The following is a 19,066-nucleotide window of genomic DNA, read 5'->3' as shown; positions in this document are numbered from 1 at the left end:
TATACTATATGTCGGCAAATTGAATTTAAGTGAAATTTTAAAAATAAAATTAAATAAAAAACTTAAAAACTAAAAAAAAAAAAAAAGAAAGAAAGAAAGAAAGAAAGAAAGAAAGAAAGAAAGAAAGAAAGGCAGAAACCCCAGCTCTTTTGGTAATAACAGAAAGAGAGCGCTGTGCATTTATTGAAACAACATGTAACACAAACTCAGTTGCCATCCCCTACGTCAGGGACAGGCATTGACATCTGTACAGTACAGTATCCCTTCGTAGGCCTGTGTGCTACCCAGCCCTCCCTCCCAGGAAAGGAAGAGGGCAGCTTTGTCAGCCTGGCTTCTCTCCCTTCTTTCTAACAATAGCTGGTCACACCATGACCAAGCATTATCATACAAAAGTTCCTTTACAAAAAGCACCAATTGGCATACATATACAAGTATATACAAAAATCACATTTAAAAAATGTACAAAATATTCCATTTTGCACCAACGTAGAAAAGTGTCCTGTGTGGTTGTTTCAAGCACGTTTCCAATTCTGGTTCAGTGGCCGCTGGACACAGCAGTGGGGGTCCTACTGCTAGTCCCTGCTCTCTGGGCAGAGAGAAGACACACCTTCCCATTGCCCCTCCAGGGGCCCCGACCCCTCCCACCCTGGGCCTGTCACCAAGGCAGCTGGGCCCATCCCCACCCTCCCCAGTCTCTCTGCATCTAGAAGGTCTCTCCCTCATCCAGTTCCTTACTGGTGCCCTGAAAGAAAAAGACAAAGAAACACAAGGTGAGACAGGACACAGGAGGATCCAGGACTTACCAAGCCACAGTGACAAAATTATCAGACTTCAATTCCTGCCTAGGCTCTTCCTTTTTAAACCAAAACAAGAATTTGGTCATCAAGGGATGTCTGGGTGGCTCAGCAGTTGAGTGTCTGTCTTTGGCTCAGGGCATGATCCCTGGGTCCAGGCATCGAGTCCCATATCGGGCTTCCTGCATGGAGCCTGCTTCTCTCTCTTTCTCTCTCTGCCTGTGTCTCTGCCTCTCTCTCTCTCTCTCTCTCTCTCTTTCTCTCATAAACAAATAAAAATAAATAAAATCTAAAAAAAAAAAAAAAAAGAATTTAGTCATCAAAACCCCATGCATTGCACATCCAACACAAAACTCCAAAAGAGTAGTCTGTATTTTTCAATTGGATTGAAATTTAGTTCCAATAGTAACTTGGCTTGAAAAATGATATTAGCAAACATGTTCTTTCTATGTGCCAGTAAATGAGATGAAATGTTCATCTGTTACCATTCGTCTGTGGTAAAGCTGTGATTCAGAACTTAGGCACTTAACCACACTCAGCAACCCAGAGAGCTTTCTAAATGACTTGCCCAAGGGCAGGTGGGTGATCAGATGCCTACAGGGGCCTGCAGAGGACAGGACTGAGTAAAGCAGGCAGGCTGACCCGGTGCACTGAGCAAAGGGGGAAGCCCCTGCCCAGCACCAGCTCTCTGGGATTAGGGAGGAGGGAAACCACAGCATTGTTAGTTCTTTCCAAATTTTCACAAGAAGGTAGAAATCCAGATTCTCAGTTGAAATCTCCTTTTAAAAAAATTAAACACAAAAAACAGGGGCACCTGGGTGGCTCAGTTAGTGAAGCCTCCAACTCTGACTTTGACTCAGGTCATGATCTGAGGGTTGTGAGCCTGAGTGTGGAGCCTACTTGGGATTCTCTCTTTCTCTGTCTCCTCTCTCTCTCTCTCCTTCTTTCTCTCTTAAAAAAACAAAACACCTGCCTCCCCCCCGCCCCGCCAAGTCCTAATTTTTTAAATGTTGGCAATTAATTTTAAAAAATTTAAACATTGTGCTGGCCAAAAGTTCTCAGTGGGCCAAGCCTGGCTCATGGTACCTTATCTTTTATGTCTCTTATACTGTATTGCTCTCCACTCAGGAAGGTCATTTAGATATAAAATGGGAGCTTTTTATTATGATTAGTTTTTTTTTTTTTTTCTCTAAGGATAAAGGGAACAGGGCTATATCCTCAAACGGTATAAAACACATATTGGGACCTAACCACATATTGGCATCATCCCAAGAGTCCAGCACAGCCCTTTGCACACAGGACTTCATATTGTTGAATGACTGACTGAATGAATGAATGGATGAATGGATGAATGAATGGAGGTAGATAAATTTCTTACCTTCTTCCTTTCTCTCTGTGGACTCTTCCTCTTCCTGATCTTCTTCTTCTTCAATGAACTCTTCCTCTTCCTCATCTGTGTGTGACAAAGCACTACGGTATTAGGATGGGGCCAGTTCTTCAGAGGAGCTGCTCAAAGGGGCACCAGGCTGGAGACAGCACTTATCCAAACCCCTTCCCACACCCAGTTGGGACCACATGGCCATGCAGTGACATTGGTGGCCCCCGGAGGTAATGGAGATAATGAGCTTCTCAAACCTAAGCTGCACATTCATTCTCCCAGGGGCCTCCTCCTTCCTTCCCACACTCTTCTTGGGGAGGGGAGTCTAAGACACCCCTTTGTTCTAGTACCAATAGCAGCTCCTATCACTTGACCTGCCAGGGACCAGAGGGGGCTTTGGGGAAGCACACCTGGTGCTTCTATACATCTCCCACTTAGATACACATGACCTGGAGAGAATGGATTCCTTGGTTCTCAGGGGTCAGAGTCCTCATCATGAAGGAATTTGCTCAGCCTTTGAAATCTGCTTACCTAGCACTCCTTGTCCAGTCTTCCTCATTCCACAGCCTAAGAAGGGGTGGCTGTGGGGTGAGGGACACTTCTGAGGCTATCTGCTTGATAGTACTCTGAAGCTGAGCCCCAGATAGACAGTGACCTGTGTCCTCACCTCCCCATCCTGGGACATGACCTGCAAGCTCCACTAACAGAGAACATGTCTATTCTCCACCCTTCTTTCCCAAGCCACTTCCGTAATGCTTTGGGGCCCTGAGGGGGTCACCAGAGAGCCAGAGCATTTTCAAGAGTATGTCGGGAAAGGTCTGAAAGAGTGCATGCCTCCAAAATGTCAGCCCAATTTCTGATTACATCGCTGGGATCTGTGCATAATCCAGGGGTTTTCGTTGTTGTTTAGTTATTATCACAATTAACTACTCTTAGCAGCATCTGCTGAGCACTTACTATGTTCCAAATATTGTGCCAAGTGTCTTGTGTGGGGGTGGGGTGAGGTGGGTGGAAGGGTGGATGGGTACGCTGAATGTCTTATGTGCATTGTCTCATAGAATCCTCGCCAGGGACTTGGGAGCCAGATGGCCCTTGGTGAGTCCACGTGGGCTACTTACTAGCTGTGTAGCCTCCAGCAAATCACTGACCTTCTCTTGGCTTCATTTCCTTAACTACCAAATGGAGACGGCAATAGAAACTGCCTCATAAGGTTAAATGACAGAATTTAACCAATGGGCTGTTGTGGGGTTCTGAGCATAGATCCAACACCAGATTCTAAAAGCCTGTGGGAGAGCCAACACAAGAGGTGCCAGCTCTGTCTTTCTCAGCTGGTCATCAGAGCATCAGCTCTCAAATCAATACAACATTTAGCAAACTTGGCTCTGCTTTCTCTTTCTCTGTTGCTAAGTATCTCCCTTGCAACTGTGTAACCTTAAGCAAATTATTAAATCTTTGCTCTTCTTCTGGTTTCTCATTTCCCCTTATTATTGTTATGGTTATACTGTTACTTACAAGTATTATCAAGTATTACTCTATGATTGAGTAATTACAAACCGAAATGAGGGTGTAATGCAGGTAAATTAAGGTGCCCGAGGATCAGCAATGGTAGGTGAAGACCAGCCTTAGGCAAGAACTAGTATTTGTTGAGTATCTGACAAACTTCTCTGTATCAGTGTCTTACTTGTTGCAAGAGCACCATGATGTGGTCATTATTAGTAGGCCCATGTTTAACTTAATTTTTAAAGTTAGAAAATGCTGCTCACGGGGCACACAGCTGGCTCAGGCAGGAGGAGAACACAACTCTTGGTCTCAGGGTTGTAAATTCCAGTCCCATGTTGGGCATAGAGATTACTTTAAAAAAATTGAAAAAAAAAAAAAAAGGAAAAATGCAGTGCAGGTAGGTAGAGGGGCTCACCAAGGGTCACACAGATAACTAGAGGTAGAACCAATATTGGAACTTGATCTACCTAACCCCAGTTGCCATGCTCTTTCTATTGCCCCAGGCTTCCTTGTAGGGGATCCATACACAATTTATTGAGCAATAATTATGTATCAGGTACTGTGCTTGGCTCTGGGTGCATCCAGAAGTTAGATGTATGAGTTTGACCATTTGCTAGTGTATCTGCCTCTGCATGGGGCTCAGTGGAAGGGAAGCAGGTTTCCATGGGTTGACCAGGGAAACAGATGCACCACCACCTCCTTTACCTGTCCCAAAGTCGATGGCCCTCAGGGTGTTTGCTATGTGCTCCAAGTCCAAAGTAAAGTAGTCCATGTTTTCAAAGCCCTGTTCTGTCTTCCCCAGCTGACAACCCTTGGAAGCTTCCACAATGCTGTGGGGAAGGAAGAAAGAAAGGGGGAGTGGGATGAGATTTCTGGGCCTCAGTGAAAGAAGGGGGTGTCTTAACTCCAATTCTCATGAGTACACATACTTGTCTCACACCCAGGCTACCTAGAGGCTGCCCTGGAGGCAGGGTTATTTCCTCTCCAGGTGCAAACAGAATGGATGGGCCAAGAAGGTAGGGGATGCAAGGCCAGGAGAGATAGCCTTGGCTGAGACCCTCCCAGAGGACCTAATGCCAAGGGGGAGGCCCGCTGGACCAAGGTCAGAGGCCCTGGTGAGAGCTAGAGCCTTGGATCATAGCCCTGGAGAGACACTGACCTTTTGATGAGTTGCTTGGCGCTCTGTGGGGGAAAGAGAGAGAGAGAACAAAGGGTTAGGACTGCAGAAGAAGTGGCCCCGAGAAATCAGCAAAACCAGTGATGGTGCCACAAAATGGGCACCTGTTGCCGTTCCCTAGCCTAGCCATGACCTGCTCCCTGCCCTAAGTTGAACAGCACTTGGGTCTTTTCCTTCTGTTCATGGTCTGCACAGGTTTTGGTTATCATTCTAGGACCCTTCCACTCTCATAGCAGGAAGGTTGGATTTTAGGGGTATCATTCTAAACACACTTAAACCCCCAAATCTTCAAGATGAGAATCATATCCTCATCCCCTTTTAATACCCAATGTCTAGCACAAAACCTGGTTCATAGTATGTGCTTAGGAAATTTTTATTGAACTGTGAAATCTTATAGTTGATCCATTTCTGTCACCCCCAACAAGCTTTTCTAGCGCAGGGCTGTCTCATTCATCTCTGTGTCTCTACCTCTGTGGTTGACCTATAGTATATGCTCAATGAATAGTCTCTATGGAGGCACTGTATTTTGCAGCTTACAGTACCATTCTGCAAACACTCTTATTTGATCCTCACAAAATCAGTGAAGAGGAAAGAAGGTAGAAATCGTTGCGTGGCCATTTGAGGTCATTGAGGACGTTGACACTGAGAGCTTTAAATGGTTTGGCTTGGGGGGCACATGGGTGCCTGACATGCATCTTAGTCAGAGCTGGTAAGGCCAAGTGACTGTCCACACCCTGCTAGTTGCTCACCAAAAGGAAGATGGCCCCACCAGGCTCATCCAGGGACTGGATGGCCGTCTCCACCAGCTTAGTGGACTTGTCCAGCTGCTCCCGGTACTGCTGGATGAGGCCCTCAATGAAGCTGAGCTTATCCTCCTGCTCCCGCGTGATCCGCTGCAGCAGCTCACTCTTCTTCTCGTCCAGGATAGCATACAGTACGTCAAACTTCTGACTCAGCTCTTCCTTCACGTGGTGACTGTTCTCCTGGGGACAGAAATCTCAGAGTCACACCCTAGGGAGTCTTCCTCTCCCTGGCACATTTTTCCTGGGATGGATGTGCTAGGAATAACAAGTCTGAAGCTGGAAGAGATCTTGCTACACCCCCATTTTACAGAAGACAAAATGAAGTCTTGGCAAAAAGAAAGGATTTGCTGAGGTCTCGTAGCTACTTAGCATACCAGTAACGTTTGGAGGCTAGTGCCGTGGAGAAAGCTAGCCCTTTCCTCAAAAATAGAGACTCCAGGATCAGATGGGATGATCCAGTCTGGGCCTTCTGTGGCCTCCCAAGTCACCCCCCACCACACATACCCCTGGCCCCTATTTTAGGATCAAGACTGGATTCAGGAGGCTCTAGTTGGTTCTAGTAAGAAAGGAGAAGCAGCGACTCCTCTAGTGGCCTCCTCACTGAGGCTCCCTTCTCTCCAACACAGATGCTATACCTACAAAATAGGTATAATAATATATCTCACCAGACTGGAGGCTCTAGTATCCTCTATCAGCCTGGGAGCATCTCATGAGTAGTCCCCTCCTTCCTTCAAAGCCATCCTTCACACAGCTCTTCGTTCATCAGGAGTCTGATGACCCTTTCCCCCCCACCTCATCTCTAGGCCCCACCTCAAGTGGAAATGAAAAATCATGGATTCTTTTTCAGAGATAGAAAAGTTTCCTTCTGCCTCTATGTAGTCTTGCATGGTGTGGTCCGTGGACCAACAAGTTGGGTAAAGCCTGGGAGTTCATTAGAAAGAAATGCAGAACCTCATACCTCCCTCCAGATCTACTGAATAAGAATTTGAATTTTCACAGGATCTCAGGGGGATCTGAACGCATTTTAAAGTTTGAGAAGCTTTAGTCTACAACACACTGAAGACAGTGGTCTGAAAACTACTTGTGCTGAATAAATACTGAGAATTATTGCTGGCATGCTTCCTAAAGTCAGGGATTGGTCTGTCTTGTTCACCACTCCAGCCCCAGCGTCTTTGGCAGGGCCCGACACACAGCTGTGTTCCAGAAGCATTTGGTGAGTGAGTGGATGAATAGATTAGTTGGTTTCCACTCCACCACCCCTGCTTGAACACCCCAGCCTCCAGGCCCCAACCATTAGCCACAGCTCACAGCGGAGCCTTCACCCCAGAGAACCAGGCTTCACTGAGAGGCCTTGGACCCCTAGACAGAACTCTTCTCCCCCTCACCTTGGTCACTCGACAGGAGTCCTCCAGCTGAGTGATGATGGTCTGCATCCGGTCATTCCCCGCTACCAGCATGGAGATACAGTTACTCAGCTCCGTCTAGATGGGAGAGGGGGTGAGGGATCAGGAGAAGAGAGATGAAAAAAAAAAAAAAAAAAAGGAGAAGAGAGATGAAATAGTCCCAGGGCCTGTCTTCTCAGGAATGGCACCCTCACTCCCCTCTCTGCTAGAAAAAGCCTACATCTCTAGAGATACTACATCCCTTATTTTACAAATGAGGCCCAGAAAGGGGAAATGACCAAAATACAAACAGCAATGTACTGTCAGAGGAGGGGTTTGTTTTTAGGAACGAAGAGATACAAAAAAGAAATAGAGAGTTCTAGAAGAGAGAGGTCAAGAGAAGAGTGGGAGGCAGGGAAGAAGTGTCCAGAAAGAGGGGCCATAGCTTACTGCATGGGCAGGATTATGGACTCCCACAGGCCTCAGGGCCAGGGAGAGGGCTCTGAGCTACTTTTTCTGCTACAGGAGAGGTAACCAGCACAGGAAGAGGTATCTGGGGCCCCAAGCACACTGGGATGTAGAAGTCATGGCCTGAGAGGACCCTGGTGGCCTGGCCCAGGGGTCTGGTCTCTCGCCTGTGGCCACACCCAGGTGCTCTCAAGTGGCTCTAAGTATAACCCATGAGCTCAGCCACCTCCCCCAGGAAGGCAAGGGCTGCTGTCCCTGTGGCCTGGGAAGTCCCTCCAGAGGGACTATTCCTGAAAGGCCGGCTCAGCAGATCTACAGGGATCAAATCTACATCCTGAATCATCTGGCCATGCCCCACAAGCCCAGGCTGGGGGTAGAAGTGGTATAAGCCAGTACCTTTTGTCCCTGGAAGACGCTCTGCAGGGGGGCCACCTCACAGGCCTTGTGAGCCCCAAACACCTTGCACATGGAGCACGTGGGCATCTCACACGTGAGGCAATAGATGTTGATTTTCTCGTCTTCATGCTCCTTGCACATGGGGTGGCTGCCCTTCTGCAGGGGCCGACTGCAGAAGAATCACAAGTCACACAGTGGGGGGGGGGGGTCCCGAGTCCCTGTCTCCCCCCACCCCAGCTCTGGGTGGCAACTCCAGATCTATGGCCTGAGCCCTCAGTGACTGGCTGTACACAGTCCTTTTCATTTTCTGGATACCCAGAACCAGGAAAGCCAGTGACACCAAGGCTATCCTCATATCCTTGGACTCAAACTCCAGTGATGAACATGGGAAAGGTTGTAGAATCCCAGAACTGGAGATATTTTTGAGAAGAAGAAACTGAACCCCAGAAAGGTGAACTGACTTGTCCAAGGTCACCCATCAAGTCAGGGCAGGGGAGGCAAGAGTGCATTTGCTCTAATTATAGTCCCTGTAACTCCTGGTTACTGCAGGCTAACTTTGAGCAAAGCAATTTATACTCATGGCCTCACTTAATTCTATATTTAATCCATCAGACTGTAACCGCATCAAAGCAGGGAAACTTGCCTGCTCCCGGCACCTCTGAATTTGCAGTGTACAGTGTGTGTCATGGAGGAGGTGGTTATTCAATACAGGTGGAGAGACTATACCAGTAAGCACACCATGAGGGTGCCCCCAGGCACAGAGAGGGAAGAAATGTGTGTGCCCCAAGTCACACAACCAGAACACAGGCAGCCCAAGGATGAGTAACAGTTCAGCTCAAGCCTTGACTTAAAGTCCAGAAAGTCTTTCCAGCATTCAGAGTTTTTTCCTTCCCAAACACACATTCTTAGAATGCTTTTCTCCCTCGGTCTGGTTCTCTACTTAGGGGCCTCTGGCATGTTATCTATGCTTCTCGCAGGGCATCAGTTGCTTCCTATCTGAGGCTCAGTTTTTTGTGTCTAAGTCCTACCCCTTCATCTAGACATATCATTAAGAGCCAACACCATGTCTACATCACCTCTGCTTTCCCACTCTGCTTTCCCAGTCCCTAAAACAGCAAGCATCTCACAAATGTCAAATGGTGACTGTCCCTTGTCTATGTCAATGCCTCACCTCTGAATAGCCTTGCACAACTGGCCACACCCCAGACATTATTATCTCCCCAGGTTTTTAAATAAGTCCCTTTTCAGACTTATCTCTTTTTCATCTTTTATCGCAGGGCCCCCCCCTCCCCATGCTGGCAGGAGTCTTCCTTTGCCACCTGTCTCTACCCCCCCGGGAGGGAGCTCTGGAATGGCAGTAGCTGCAGAGATGAGCTAAGATCCTGAGGGTCTGGTGCCTGTGCCCACTGCCATGCCAGATGCCCATTCTCCTGAAGCCCGGGCATCAGCATCTGGGTTTAAATCCAGACTGTTCTGCTGCTCACTCATTTTGTGACCTTGGGCAAGTGATTTCACCTCTCGGAGCCTTGGTTTTACCCCAGAGCTACTGGGATCAGGGCAACTATCAGCAATGAATGTATAGAGCCTAGCACAGAGCAGACCCTCAATAAAGGGCATCTCTCACAGCCATTTGACTGTGTAGAAAGGCCCCCGAAGGGTTCAAGCATAAACCTGCTCTTCAGAGGTCGATACTCGAGGTGAGGGGCTAATATTTGGGTGCAATATTAATTTTCTTATTGGAGAATGGTCAGCAATATTTCTGTACTTTTATGGAGTTTTACTCCAGGAACATAGAGGCAATAGCAGTTAGGAATATTCACCATAGAGTCAGTTAGGCTCCCTCTCAGCATCACGGCTTGCTGAGCAGCCTCGGGCACACCTCTGACCTTCTAGGAGCCTCCATTTCCTCATTGGAAAATGAGGGTAAGAAAGTAGTATGGATTACTGTGAGAATTAAATAAAGGTCACGCATGGAAAATGCTTAAGACGAGGTGCCTAGACACAGGAGGTGTCCATACATATCTGATACTTTTAACATTTCCCATCAAAACCCTATTTGATAGTCACACTAACAAACCTTACCATCCTCCTCTGCTGATGGATAAAATGAAGGCCCAAAGATTCAACCAAGTTCCCACAATACATTAGTAACAGAGTCAGACTAGCCGACGGTTCCCCTGGTCAGGGCTTTTTCACACTAAGATTGGTCTGTCACTTATCCTGGGGCAGGACACTGCCAGGCGGGCAACACTGGATGATGGTTTGGGACCCAAGGGCCTGAGGGCAGTGGCCTGGGAGTCTTGTCAGGTGTCAAATTTGTAAAGAGCTCCCTGGTGGCCATATCTCTCTCCAGCTGGACACACACACTGCACAAACTCCACTCTCACAAATTCTGCCCAAGACAGAGCTGCTGTTTTACAAACAGGGAGACTTGGGGCCAGATCGGCAGGGCTGTCCTCGGCTATTTCTCTTCTCAGCTGGGAACACTTGGGCAACTGACTTCACCTCTTCGAGCCTCAGCTTCCTCATCCATGAAATGGGGAGGATGAAAGTCATGCCCAATTCCCAGGATTGTTGTGGGGCAGCGGGAGGAAGCGTCCCCGGTACCCACGATGACAGCCATTGCCTCCACTATAGAGAGACCGGCTGTGTTCTCTCTGGGCACTTTTCTCTGCTTGCCCGGCCACTTTGCTGGCCCCAGTGTCTCCCTCTCCATGTCACAGTTTGTCCCTCCCCTGGTTCCTGTCTCAGCCTGTCCTAGGAGAGCAGCCTAATGTCTGGGCTCTTCTCATTCACTGAGGGACCGACCCCAAGAGCCAGTGTCGGGGGATAGAGATAAGCCTCTGTTGTGCCTGAAGAAGAGGGAGATGGCTCTCTGGACTGGCTAGTGTAGCTCTCCAGCCAGGGCACTGATCCTGGGCACATGGGGAGGAGCCTGGGAGAGCTGGGCACAGACCAGGTGGGGAGGAAGGATGGCTCCCAGGAGCCGGGAGGACTGACCTGGAGCACTCCTGCTTGTAGATATCAATGATGTTCTCCACCAGCAGATTCCGTTGCAGGCCGTACACTCCGTGACGATCCATGATCACCTCGTGGCGGCAGGAAGGGCAGCGGAAACGGCCTCCAGACATGGACACGGAGCCAACCCGGTTGGTCCAGAAGGGGTTCGCGGCCTGCGGATGGAAGGGCAGAGATGAGGCCTGGGACAGTCTCTGTCTTTCTTGCTCACCCCAACCATTCTCGTCAAGCCATTTGACATGGAACTCCCCATCCTGAGATGAGAGCCAGCCCACGTACACGGGGAGCACCTGAGAAAGCAACTAAGCGGTCAGCAAGTTTGGGAGGCAGCAGACCTAGGTTCAAGTCACAGTTATCCTCTGAATGACCTTGGGCAAGCCACTTTCTCCCTCCAAGCCTCTGTTTACTCATTCACGCAATGGACATTATCGTTAGAGCCTGCTCGTAGGGCTGCTAATTCAAAGATAAAATTTGGAGAGAACATTAGTACAAAGTGCTTCTGGAACCTTGAGTCCTGCCTCCCAGCCAGGGCACTTCTCCTATTCCTTTGTTGAGATGGATCCCCTCCAGCCCCACATTATAGGGAACCAGTCTCGGCCTCGAAGGGGAAGATGCCTCTACTGCCCAGTGCCTCCTGGCCACCCTCCTCCTCCCAAAGCTCTGGGCCCGCTGCCACCAGGGAGCTGGCTCCAGCCCCAGGGGTCTGGTTTCTCTCTCCTCTCCACCCGCCTCTCCCACTTATCGCTTGAGGCATTTGACTCCTGTTTGGAGAGTCAACTGTGGGCTCCGGGCAGCAGTGGGGGAGCTGCGGGCAGGGTGGAGACGGGAAGCACACGTCATGGAGAAGGAATGGGGTGGCCAGGGTCACCTCCGAGCCCCCTTCAGCCCAGAGGCCTCTGCAGGGGCTTTGCTCTGCTCGGGAGAAAGCCAGCAGTTTAGAAGTCCTAGACTAAGAGACAATGGCTTTCACCACAGGAATACTGAGCAGCCGCCTGGAGCCCAGGACAAGGCCATGCCCAGCACTGACCTGGAAAATGTCATTGGCACACTTCCGGCAGAGGTTGTGCTGACAAGGCAAGATGACCACCGGCTTGGTAAACATCTCCAGGCAGATAGGACAGATGAGCTGCTTCTCCAGGTTCTCCATGGGGTTCCCATCCTGGATTAGGCTTGATTTATAATCCATATTGTCAGGACGTGTGGAGGTTCACCTGGCTGCCTCCTTTACCTGCCTCACTTTACGTAGACCTGGGGTCTTGCCTTCGTCACAAAATACCCACACAGAGCCTCCTTGCCTTGTTCTCCTGGTGCCCGAATTCTGTCTTGGTCTGAGGCCCCTCTGATATTTATAGCTGGGTCTCGGTCACATGAGCCCCAGAAGGGGACCAGCTGAACATTCCGATGCCAAGTGGCTGGCTGGGTTTGAGTTTCCTCCAGGCCTGAAAGACCGGCCCTCTCAAATCACATGTAGGGATGAGCAATCGCTGTTCTCCTGGGAGGAGGGTCGTAAACAAGAACAGCCTGTTCGTGGGCAGCGTGGGGGGAGGAGAGGGTACCAGAGTTTCCTCCAGAACCTAGTCTCCTATACCAGGCTGGTAAGCCAGGAAGTGGACCCAAGGAGTGGGCCACTGGGATTTGCAGAGTTCATAGCCAGTGATCCCTCACTGTCCTAAATCCCTTCCTCTAGAGTACTGAGTGGCTCCCAAGAAAAGGGGTCAGGGCAGCCCCTCTCTCTGAGCCCATCTCTGAGCATAGCATATTGCTGGAAACTTTGAAACCCTACCCCAGCTAGCCTGTCCCTCCACAGTTTTATAGATTTTGACACTGAGGTCCAGAGAAGGAAAGGATCTTAGTCAAAGTCACTTAGAAAGTCAGTGGCAGGGACTCCTAGGTGGCTCAGTCGGTTGGGTGTCTGCCTTGGGCTTGAGTCGTGATCTCTGGGTCCTGGAATTGAGCCCTGTGTCAGGCTCCCTGCTTGGCAGGGAGTCTGCTTCTCCCTCTGCCCTCACCCCATTCATGCTATCTCTCTCTCTAATAAATAAATAAGATCTTAAAAAAAAAAAAAAAAAAAAAAAAAAGCAGGACCATACTTTTAAAAAAAGAAGAGGGCAGCCCTGATGGCCCAGTGGTTTAGCGCTGCCTTCAGCCCAGAGTGTGATCCTGGAGACCTGGGATGGAGTCCCACGTCGGGCTCCCTGCATGGAGCCTGCTTCTCCCTCTGCCTCTCCCCCCGCCACCCTGTCTGTCATGGATAAATAAATAAAATCTTAAGAAGAAGAAGAAGAAGAAGAAGAAGAAGGAGGAGGAGGAGGAGGAGGAGGAGGAGGAGGAGGAGGAGGAGGAGGAGAAAGTCAGTGGCAAAGCCAGGAATCTTTCATTCATCAGACATTTCTCTGAGTACTAACTATACTTCAGGCACCAGGGTGACAGATAAATGAGTAATCCTTTTCCCTGTCCCAAGAAGCTCACAGCCTATCGAGGGGGAAAACGAAATAGCTATCATTTTGGTACCATGAAGCCCTACCTGGACATCTAGAGATTATCTAGATGTTCCCCTCTACTCTCTGCACAAATTTGTATTTTTCTCTATGTTCTTCTGGACACCTTCTGTATTGGCACGTAGAAGTCACTAGAGTAGTTCTGATGGCTATTTTTAAGGTAGAATCTCATGCAAAAGGATGTAGGGGTTAGCCAATATTGGTGTTGGGGCAAGAGGGGGAGCAGTGACCGCAGGCCTCAAGGATGAGCCTAAGACACCATAGAATGTACAGGAATGTCCAGGGTCTCACAAAAGAAGGGCGGTAGGAAAGTAGTTGGGTCACCTCAGCCTGAAGAAGTGATGATGGTTGGAGTCTTGAGACAAGATCTAGTGAGTAGTGAGGGCAGAGGAGCCAACCTTGGGGTGAGGGGAGGAAATGGGAGTGAGAACTAGTCATAGAAAGAGGAGGAGGCCCAGAGGACAAGAGGCTGGGGAATTTCTTTTCTTTTTTTTTTTTTTTAAGATTTTAAAGTAAAAAAATAAAAAATAAAAAAAATAAAAAAAAAAAAGATTTTAAAGTAATCTCTACACCCAACACAGGGCCTGAACTCGCAATCCCGAAATCAAGAGTCGAATGCTCCACCGACTGAGCCAGCCAGGTGCCCCATGAGGCTGGGGAACCTTAAGGGGAGAATGGTCCCCCCAAAAATGTTAATGGCTGGTTTTTGCTGAGCACTTACCAAGTGCCAGGCACTGTGAAGCACTTCATATGAGTTATTTCATTTTATCATCCCAACAGCCAACAACTTAAGGACTGTTCCATTCCCGTGGAACAGGTGAGGAAACTCCAGTTCAGAGCATAAAATAACTGCCATGAAGTAACACAGCTTGCAAGAAATGGCTCTAAGACGTGAATCCAGATATGCTTGACTCAGGAGCCCAAACGTCTTCTTTGTTTTAATGTGTGTGCTTTTAAAGATTTATTATTTATTTTGTGAGACAGAGAGAGAGAGAGAGAGAGAGAGAGAGCGCGAGTGCATGCATGAGGAGGGGGAGGGGCAGGGGGAGAGAGAGAAAAACTGACTCCCTGCTGAGCACGGAGCCCAACTCGATATGGGGCTCGACCCCGACCCTGAGATCATGCTCTGAGCCAAAACCAAGAGTCTGAAGCTTAACCCACTGAACCACCCAGGCACCCCCTAAACTCCTCTCTCTATCAAATTGCAGGTCAACACTGCCAGGCCAGCTAGGGGTTGGAAGAGAGGGAAGGTTGAAAAGAGGCCATCCTTTCCTCCTTGCTCACACCAGTTTTGTTCAGATATCAGACAGCACTGTTCTCCAGGAACGTGGACCTCTCCAAGGCCACACCAGACTAAGGCTTAAACCTCTTATGGTAATCCCATTCTCCCTTGCCTAAGGAGATATAGATATGGCCTAGAGACCCAAGGGCTCATGGATGTGGGCTAAAGATAAAGGATTTCCCCCGATATAAAGTGAGTGCAAAAGGAAAGCTTTGTTTTTGTCTTTGAACAGGCCTGTGAGAGGGTAGGGCAGCTAGCTCGCAGCCAAGAGGGGGGACAAGACTCAGGGAGACATCCAGTCCCTGAAAACAGCAAGGAAGAACTACAGAAAGCACGGGTGACATTGATGCCATCACTGTGCTGCCAATTTCCCCAGTCCTGGCACTGCCCCCCTCTGGACTATTTAAGATGTGAGATAACAAATGTCATCATAGTGCAATTACTCTGTTACTTGCAGCAGAGAGCACTCTGTATACATTCAAGACTCCACCTCCTATATGCCAGTGACCCTCACAGCTCTAATTCCAGTTGAGACCTCCTTCTCCCTTAAGCTGAAGATTTGTTGGAGATCTCTACTGGGATGTCCCAACAGAACCTCTAACTCATCGTACCCCCAAACAGAACACAGCATCTTCCCCAACACCTAGCCCTGCCTTGCATTGCCCTTGTGTCATGTCTCAGTGAACACTACCATCATTCCCCTGTTTGCACAGACCAGAAAGCTGAGAGCCGGTCTTGAGCTCTCCTCCATTGCACATCTGGTCAATCTCTACATCAAGCATGGGTTCATCTTGCATCCCACTGTTGTCTTACCGTTATCTTTTTGTGTGTCTGATTCTCCCTCAGGACCTTGAAGATTTTGAAGGTAAAGACTGTCTCTGTCCATTCTGTACCCCCAGTACCTGGCACATAGTAGGCACTCCACAAGTATTTCTTAAATGAGTGGACTAGTGAATGAGTGAGTTAAGTAAGGGAGCAACAGAGTCACTGTCAGACTTGAGAAAGATTAAAATACTTGAGCAAGGGTTTTTTGGCTGACATATGGGAGAGAAAGTACTGGAAGATTGGGGAGGGGGTGATAGAGTCAATGACCCAGCCTCAGAAAGGCGAAGGACATTCTATGTCTTGAGTTGGGAGGACAGGAACGAGGAGAGGATGGAGGTGAGAATCAGGCATTGGGAAGTGGAGAGAAAGGTGCTCCTATTGCAACCTTGGTCAAGAGGGAGTAGAAGCTAAATTGGAGGCTAAGCAGGGGTAAGGGGAGCACAAGTGGACAAACTGGCCAGTGTCAAGCACAGGAGGAAGTCCCCTAGAGAGGGGCAGAAGGGCTGTGTGAGGGCAGGGGAGCCTTGATGGTGTTTCATAACCCGGGCTTGCTATTTGTGAGGAGCCATTCACATGGTTCTGTTGACTTTCTCCAGCCACACTTGGCAGTCCAGGTGCAAAAGCCACACAAATGGACAGTGGGATCCACTCCAACCTGGGCTTTGGCCAGCCTAGTGCTGCTGAAAGTCAAGGGGTGAGGAAGGGGAATTCCCACGTGGGCCACACTGGGCATCAAAACATGTCTTGTCATTTAATCCTCCTGACAGCTCTGCAAGGTGGAGGGGGGGTAATGATCTCCGTTTTTCCCAGAAGGAAACAAGATTCAGAGAGTTAATTGGATTGGCCAAAGTCACACAGCCACAAGTGGCAGAGCAGAGTTGGGGTTCACATCCAAGGTAGCCTGACTCCTAAACCAGTGCTCCTCACACTGAAGCATTTATTGAGTGCTTACTGCGTGCCAGGCTTTGTGCTAAGCCTTTCCCATCCATGCTCTCTTGTTCAGTCCTCAAAATAACTCCGTGAGGCATGGACCATGATTTTCCCTGTTTTGGAGCTGAGCAAAGAGGCTCAGAGAGGTTAAGTCACTTGGCAAAGTACTCCAGCCAGTGAGTGGCAGAGCCAGGATCAGAACCAGGAAGTTATAAACCAGTAACATTACCAGTTGCTGGAACATACTAGAAAGCTATGGACTGACGGATGAAGAGACAAAAAAGGAGTCTCAGTGGTGCATCTGAGTCCAGAGCTTTCGGCTACTACATTTTACTGCTTCCCTTTCTGCCTGTCTCCTTGCTATTTATTTCTACTCTTTATTTTTTTTATTTTTACTGATTATTAATGAAAATTTCAAACACACAGAAATACAGAGAATAGTATAATGAATTCATATAACCAAATCAGCTTCAACTGCTACCAACAGTTCCTCAATCTTACTTCATCTATATCCCCACATAACTTCTTTTGTCTGAAATATTTTATTTTATTTTATTTTTTTTAAATTTATTTTTTATTGGTGTTCAATTTACTAACATACAGAATAACACCCAGTGCCCGTCACCCATTCACTCCCACCCCCCGCCCTCCTCCCCTTCTACCACCCCTAGTTCGTTTCCCAGAGTTAGCAGTCTTTACGTTCTGTCTCCCTTTCTGATATTTCCCACACATTTCTTCCCCCTTCCCTTATATTCCCTTTCACTATTATTTATATTCCCCAAATGAATGAGAACATATAATGTTTGTCCTTCTCCGACTGACTTACTTCACTCAGCTGTCTGAAATATTTTAAAGCAAATCTTAGACATCAAGTAATTTCAACTGTAAAAACTTTTCAGTAAGTATTTCTAACCAATTGGGATTTTTTTGGTACATAATCACAATGCCATTATCACATCTAACAAAAGTAAACAAGAATTTCTTCATATTATCTAGCTTCTAAGCTATTTTCGGAGGACATGGATTGCCTCAAATGTCTTTTCATAGTTCGTTTGTGCAAATGAGATCCAAATAAGGTCTTATATGTGGCATTCTGCTGTTTTTGTCTCATTGATCACTTTTAACCTATAGTGATTGCCTTTCCTCCCATTCTTCCGTGTCATTGATTTGTCAGAGAATGATTCAAGGTATCATGATTCTCATTTGGACATGTCAGGGACTCAAGTTCAGAGAAGTTAAGTGACTTGCAGAACATCACCCAGCTAAGTGATAGACCTCATTTAGGACTGCCTCCAAAGTCTGTTACTCATGGGAGGAGCTTAGTGCCCAAGGGGGGTCCTAGCTGGGTAGGGTTTAGGTGAGGCAGTGGGGGTAATGGTCTGGGCCTGGCGAGGAAAAGGAGTGATGGAAGATAATAATAACACTATTTTTGATTGATTTACTGCTTGCAAGTGGCCAGACATCTACTAAGAGCTTCATGGCACCATCTCATTCAGTCGTCACGACAACCATGAGTAGGTCATGCTTATCCCTATTTCACAGATGAGGAAACTGAGGCATAGATTGGCATGTGGGATTGCCCCAAATCCCACGGCTAGTGTAGGCAGAGCTAAAAGTGGCCAACTTAACCTCAAATTCTATTCTGTTTTTGATTGTCACCAGAGAGAAGACTTTTGGAAACTTGAGATTTGAGGCCTGTTGCGGAAGAAAACTGTGCTGAGACTGGCAATATGATGCCCAACCAGCCACACCCACCTTCAGTTTCTTATTTGCCAAATGGAGCAACCATTAAGAAATGCTCCCCAAGGGTCCCTCCATGTCCTCAGTGGCCGGGTTCTCAGAGGAGGTCTTCCAGGGATGGATGACTGGCTGACGCAGGGCTGAGGGCGGTGATGCTGGAGAGGAAGCCACCCTCCATCTCCCCTTTCATTTCCGCATAGCTTGGAGCTTGCTAAATGTTTCCTTGGTACATCGTGGATCGGATCCCTTCCACGTGTGTGCTGTTCTCGCCCCGGCCCCCATGACCTCCCCAGGAGTGAGGGGGGCTGCCCTGCCTCTTCCTGTGGATTTCCCCTCAAGCCACTGTGGTGTCTGAGTACCCTCTGAAGTGGGTGGGGTTGGACAAACACTGTTTTTCTTACAGGTTGAGATGCCTGTCACATGCTTCGGTGTCATCCTGGACAAAGAATCATCCCAGATCACAGGATCAAACTGACAGGTCCTTTATCCAGAGGCTAAAGACAAAACAGTTGGCAGAGGCAGGTCAATCGGGTCCGGGGTGAGATGCAGTGCCCCAGGTGCCAGGGCAAAGCCCCCTGGGCCTGGCCCACATGCCATGGAAGGGGAGCAGAGTGTTCAGGGATCTTACCACACAGACCTCTTCCATGTCCTCAAATCCAGACCACCACTATGGGCAGCTATAAGGGCTCTGGAGAGTGGATGCCCTTTAGAGAAATGGACCGCCCCAGGGGAAATGGGATCCTAGAAAGTCTGGAGGGGGCTCTGCACTGATAATCCCAAAATAAAGTATTAAAAGTGCCTTATAAACTGTGAGATGCAATTGTCCTTTAATTAGAAGGCCCTTGAGTGTAGAACAACAAAGAGGCTGCCCAGGC

At 48.3% G+C, this 19,066-nt stretch overlaps 1 protein-coding gene across 4 annotated transcripts in view; it reads right to left on the bottom strand.

Annotated features, from left to right (window-relative positions):
• TRIM63 (tripartite motif containing 63) overlaps window positions 1-19,066 on the bottom strand; it is a 56,573-nt gene that overhangs the window by 8,333 nt on the left and 29,174 nt on the right. The window contains exons 1-9 of one of the 4 annotated variants that reach the window (XM_038531505.1): window positions 11,944-12,102; window positions 10,899-11,071; window positions 7,899-8,067; window positions 7,038-7,133; window positions 5,599-5,832; window positions 4,832-4,854; window positions 4,378-4,502; window positions 2,173-2,247; window positions 146-742 (exon numbers count right to left, since the gene is read on the bottom strand). In XM_038531505.1, coding sequence (XP_038387433.1) covers window positions 732-742; window positions 2,173-2,247; window positions 4,378-4,502; window positions 4,832-4,854; window positions 5,599-5,832; window positions 7,038-7,133; window positions 7,899-8,067; window positions 10,899-11,071; window positions 11,944-12,102 — 1,065 coding nt within the window. In that variant the 3' untranslated portion in view covers window positions 146-731. Of the gene's footprint in view, window positions 1-145; window positions 743-1,912; window positions 2,248-4,377; window positions 4,503-4,831; window positions 4,855-5,598; window positions 5,833-7,037; window positions 7,134-7,898; window positions 8,068-10,898; window positions 11,072-11,943; window positions 12,360-19,066 lie in introns of those variants that run through there. The other 3 variants (XM_038531503.1, XM_038531502.1, XM_038531504.1) reach the window with 3 other exon arrangements.

The sequence above is a fragment of the Canis lupus genome, chromosome 2 (assembly GCF_011100685.1).
Source record: "Canis lupus familiaris isolate Mischka breed German Shepherd chromosome 2, alternate assembly UU_Cfam_GSD_1.0, whole genome shotgun sequence".
In the NCBI taxonomy this organism is placed as follows: Eukaryota; Metazoa; Chordata; class Mammalia; order Carnivora; family Canidae; genus Canis; species Canis lupus.
This window is presented reverse-complemented; position numbering and strand designations above follow the sequence as displayed.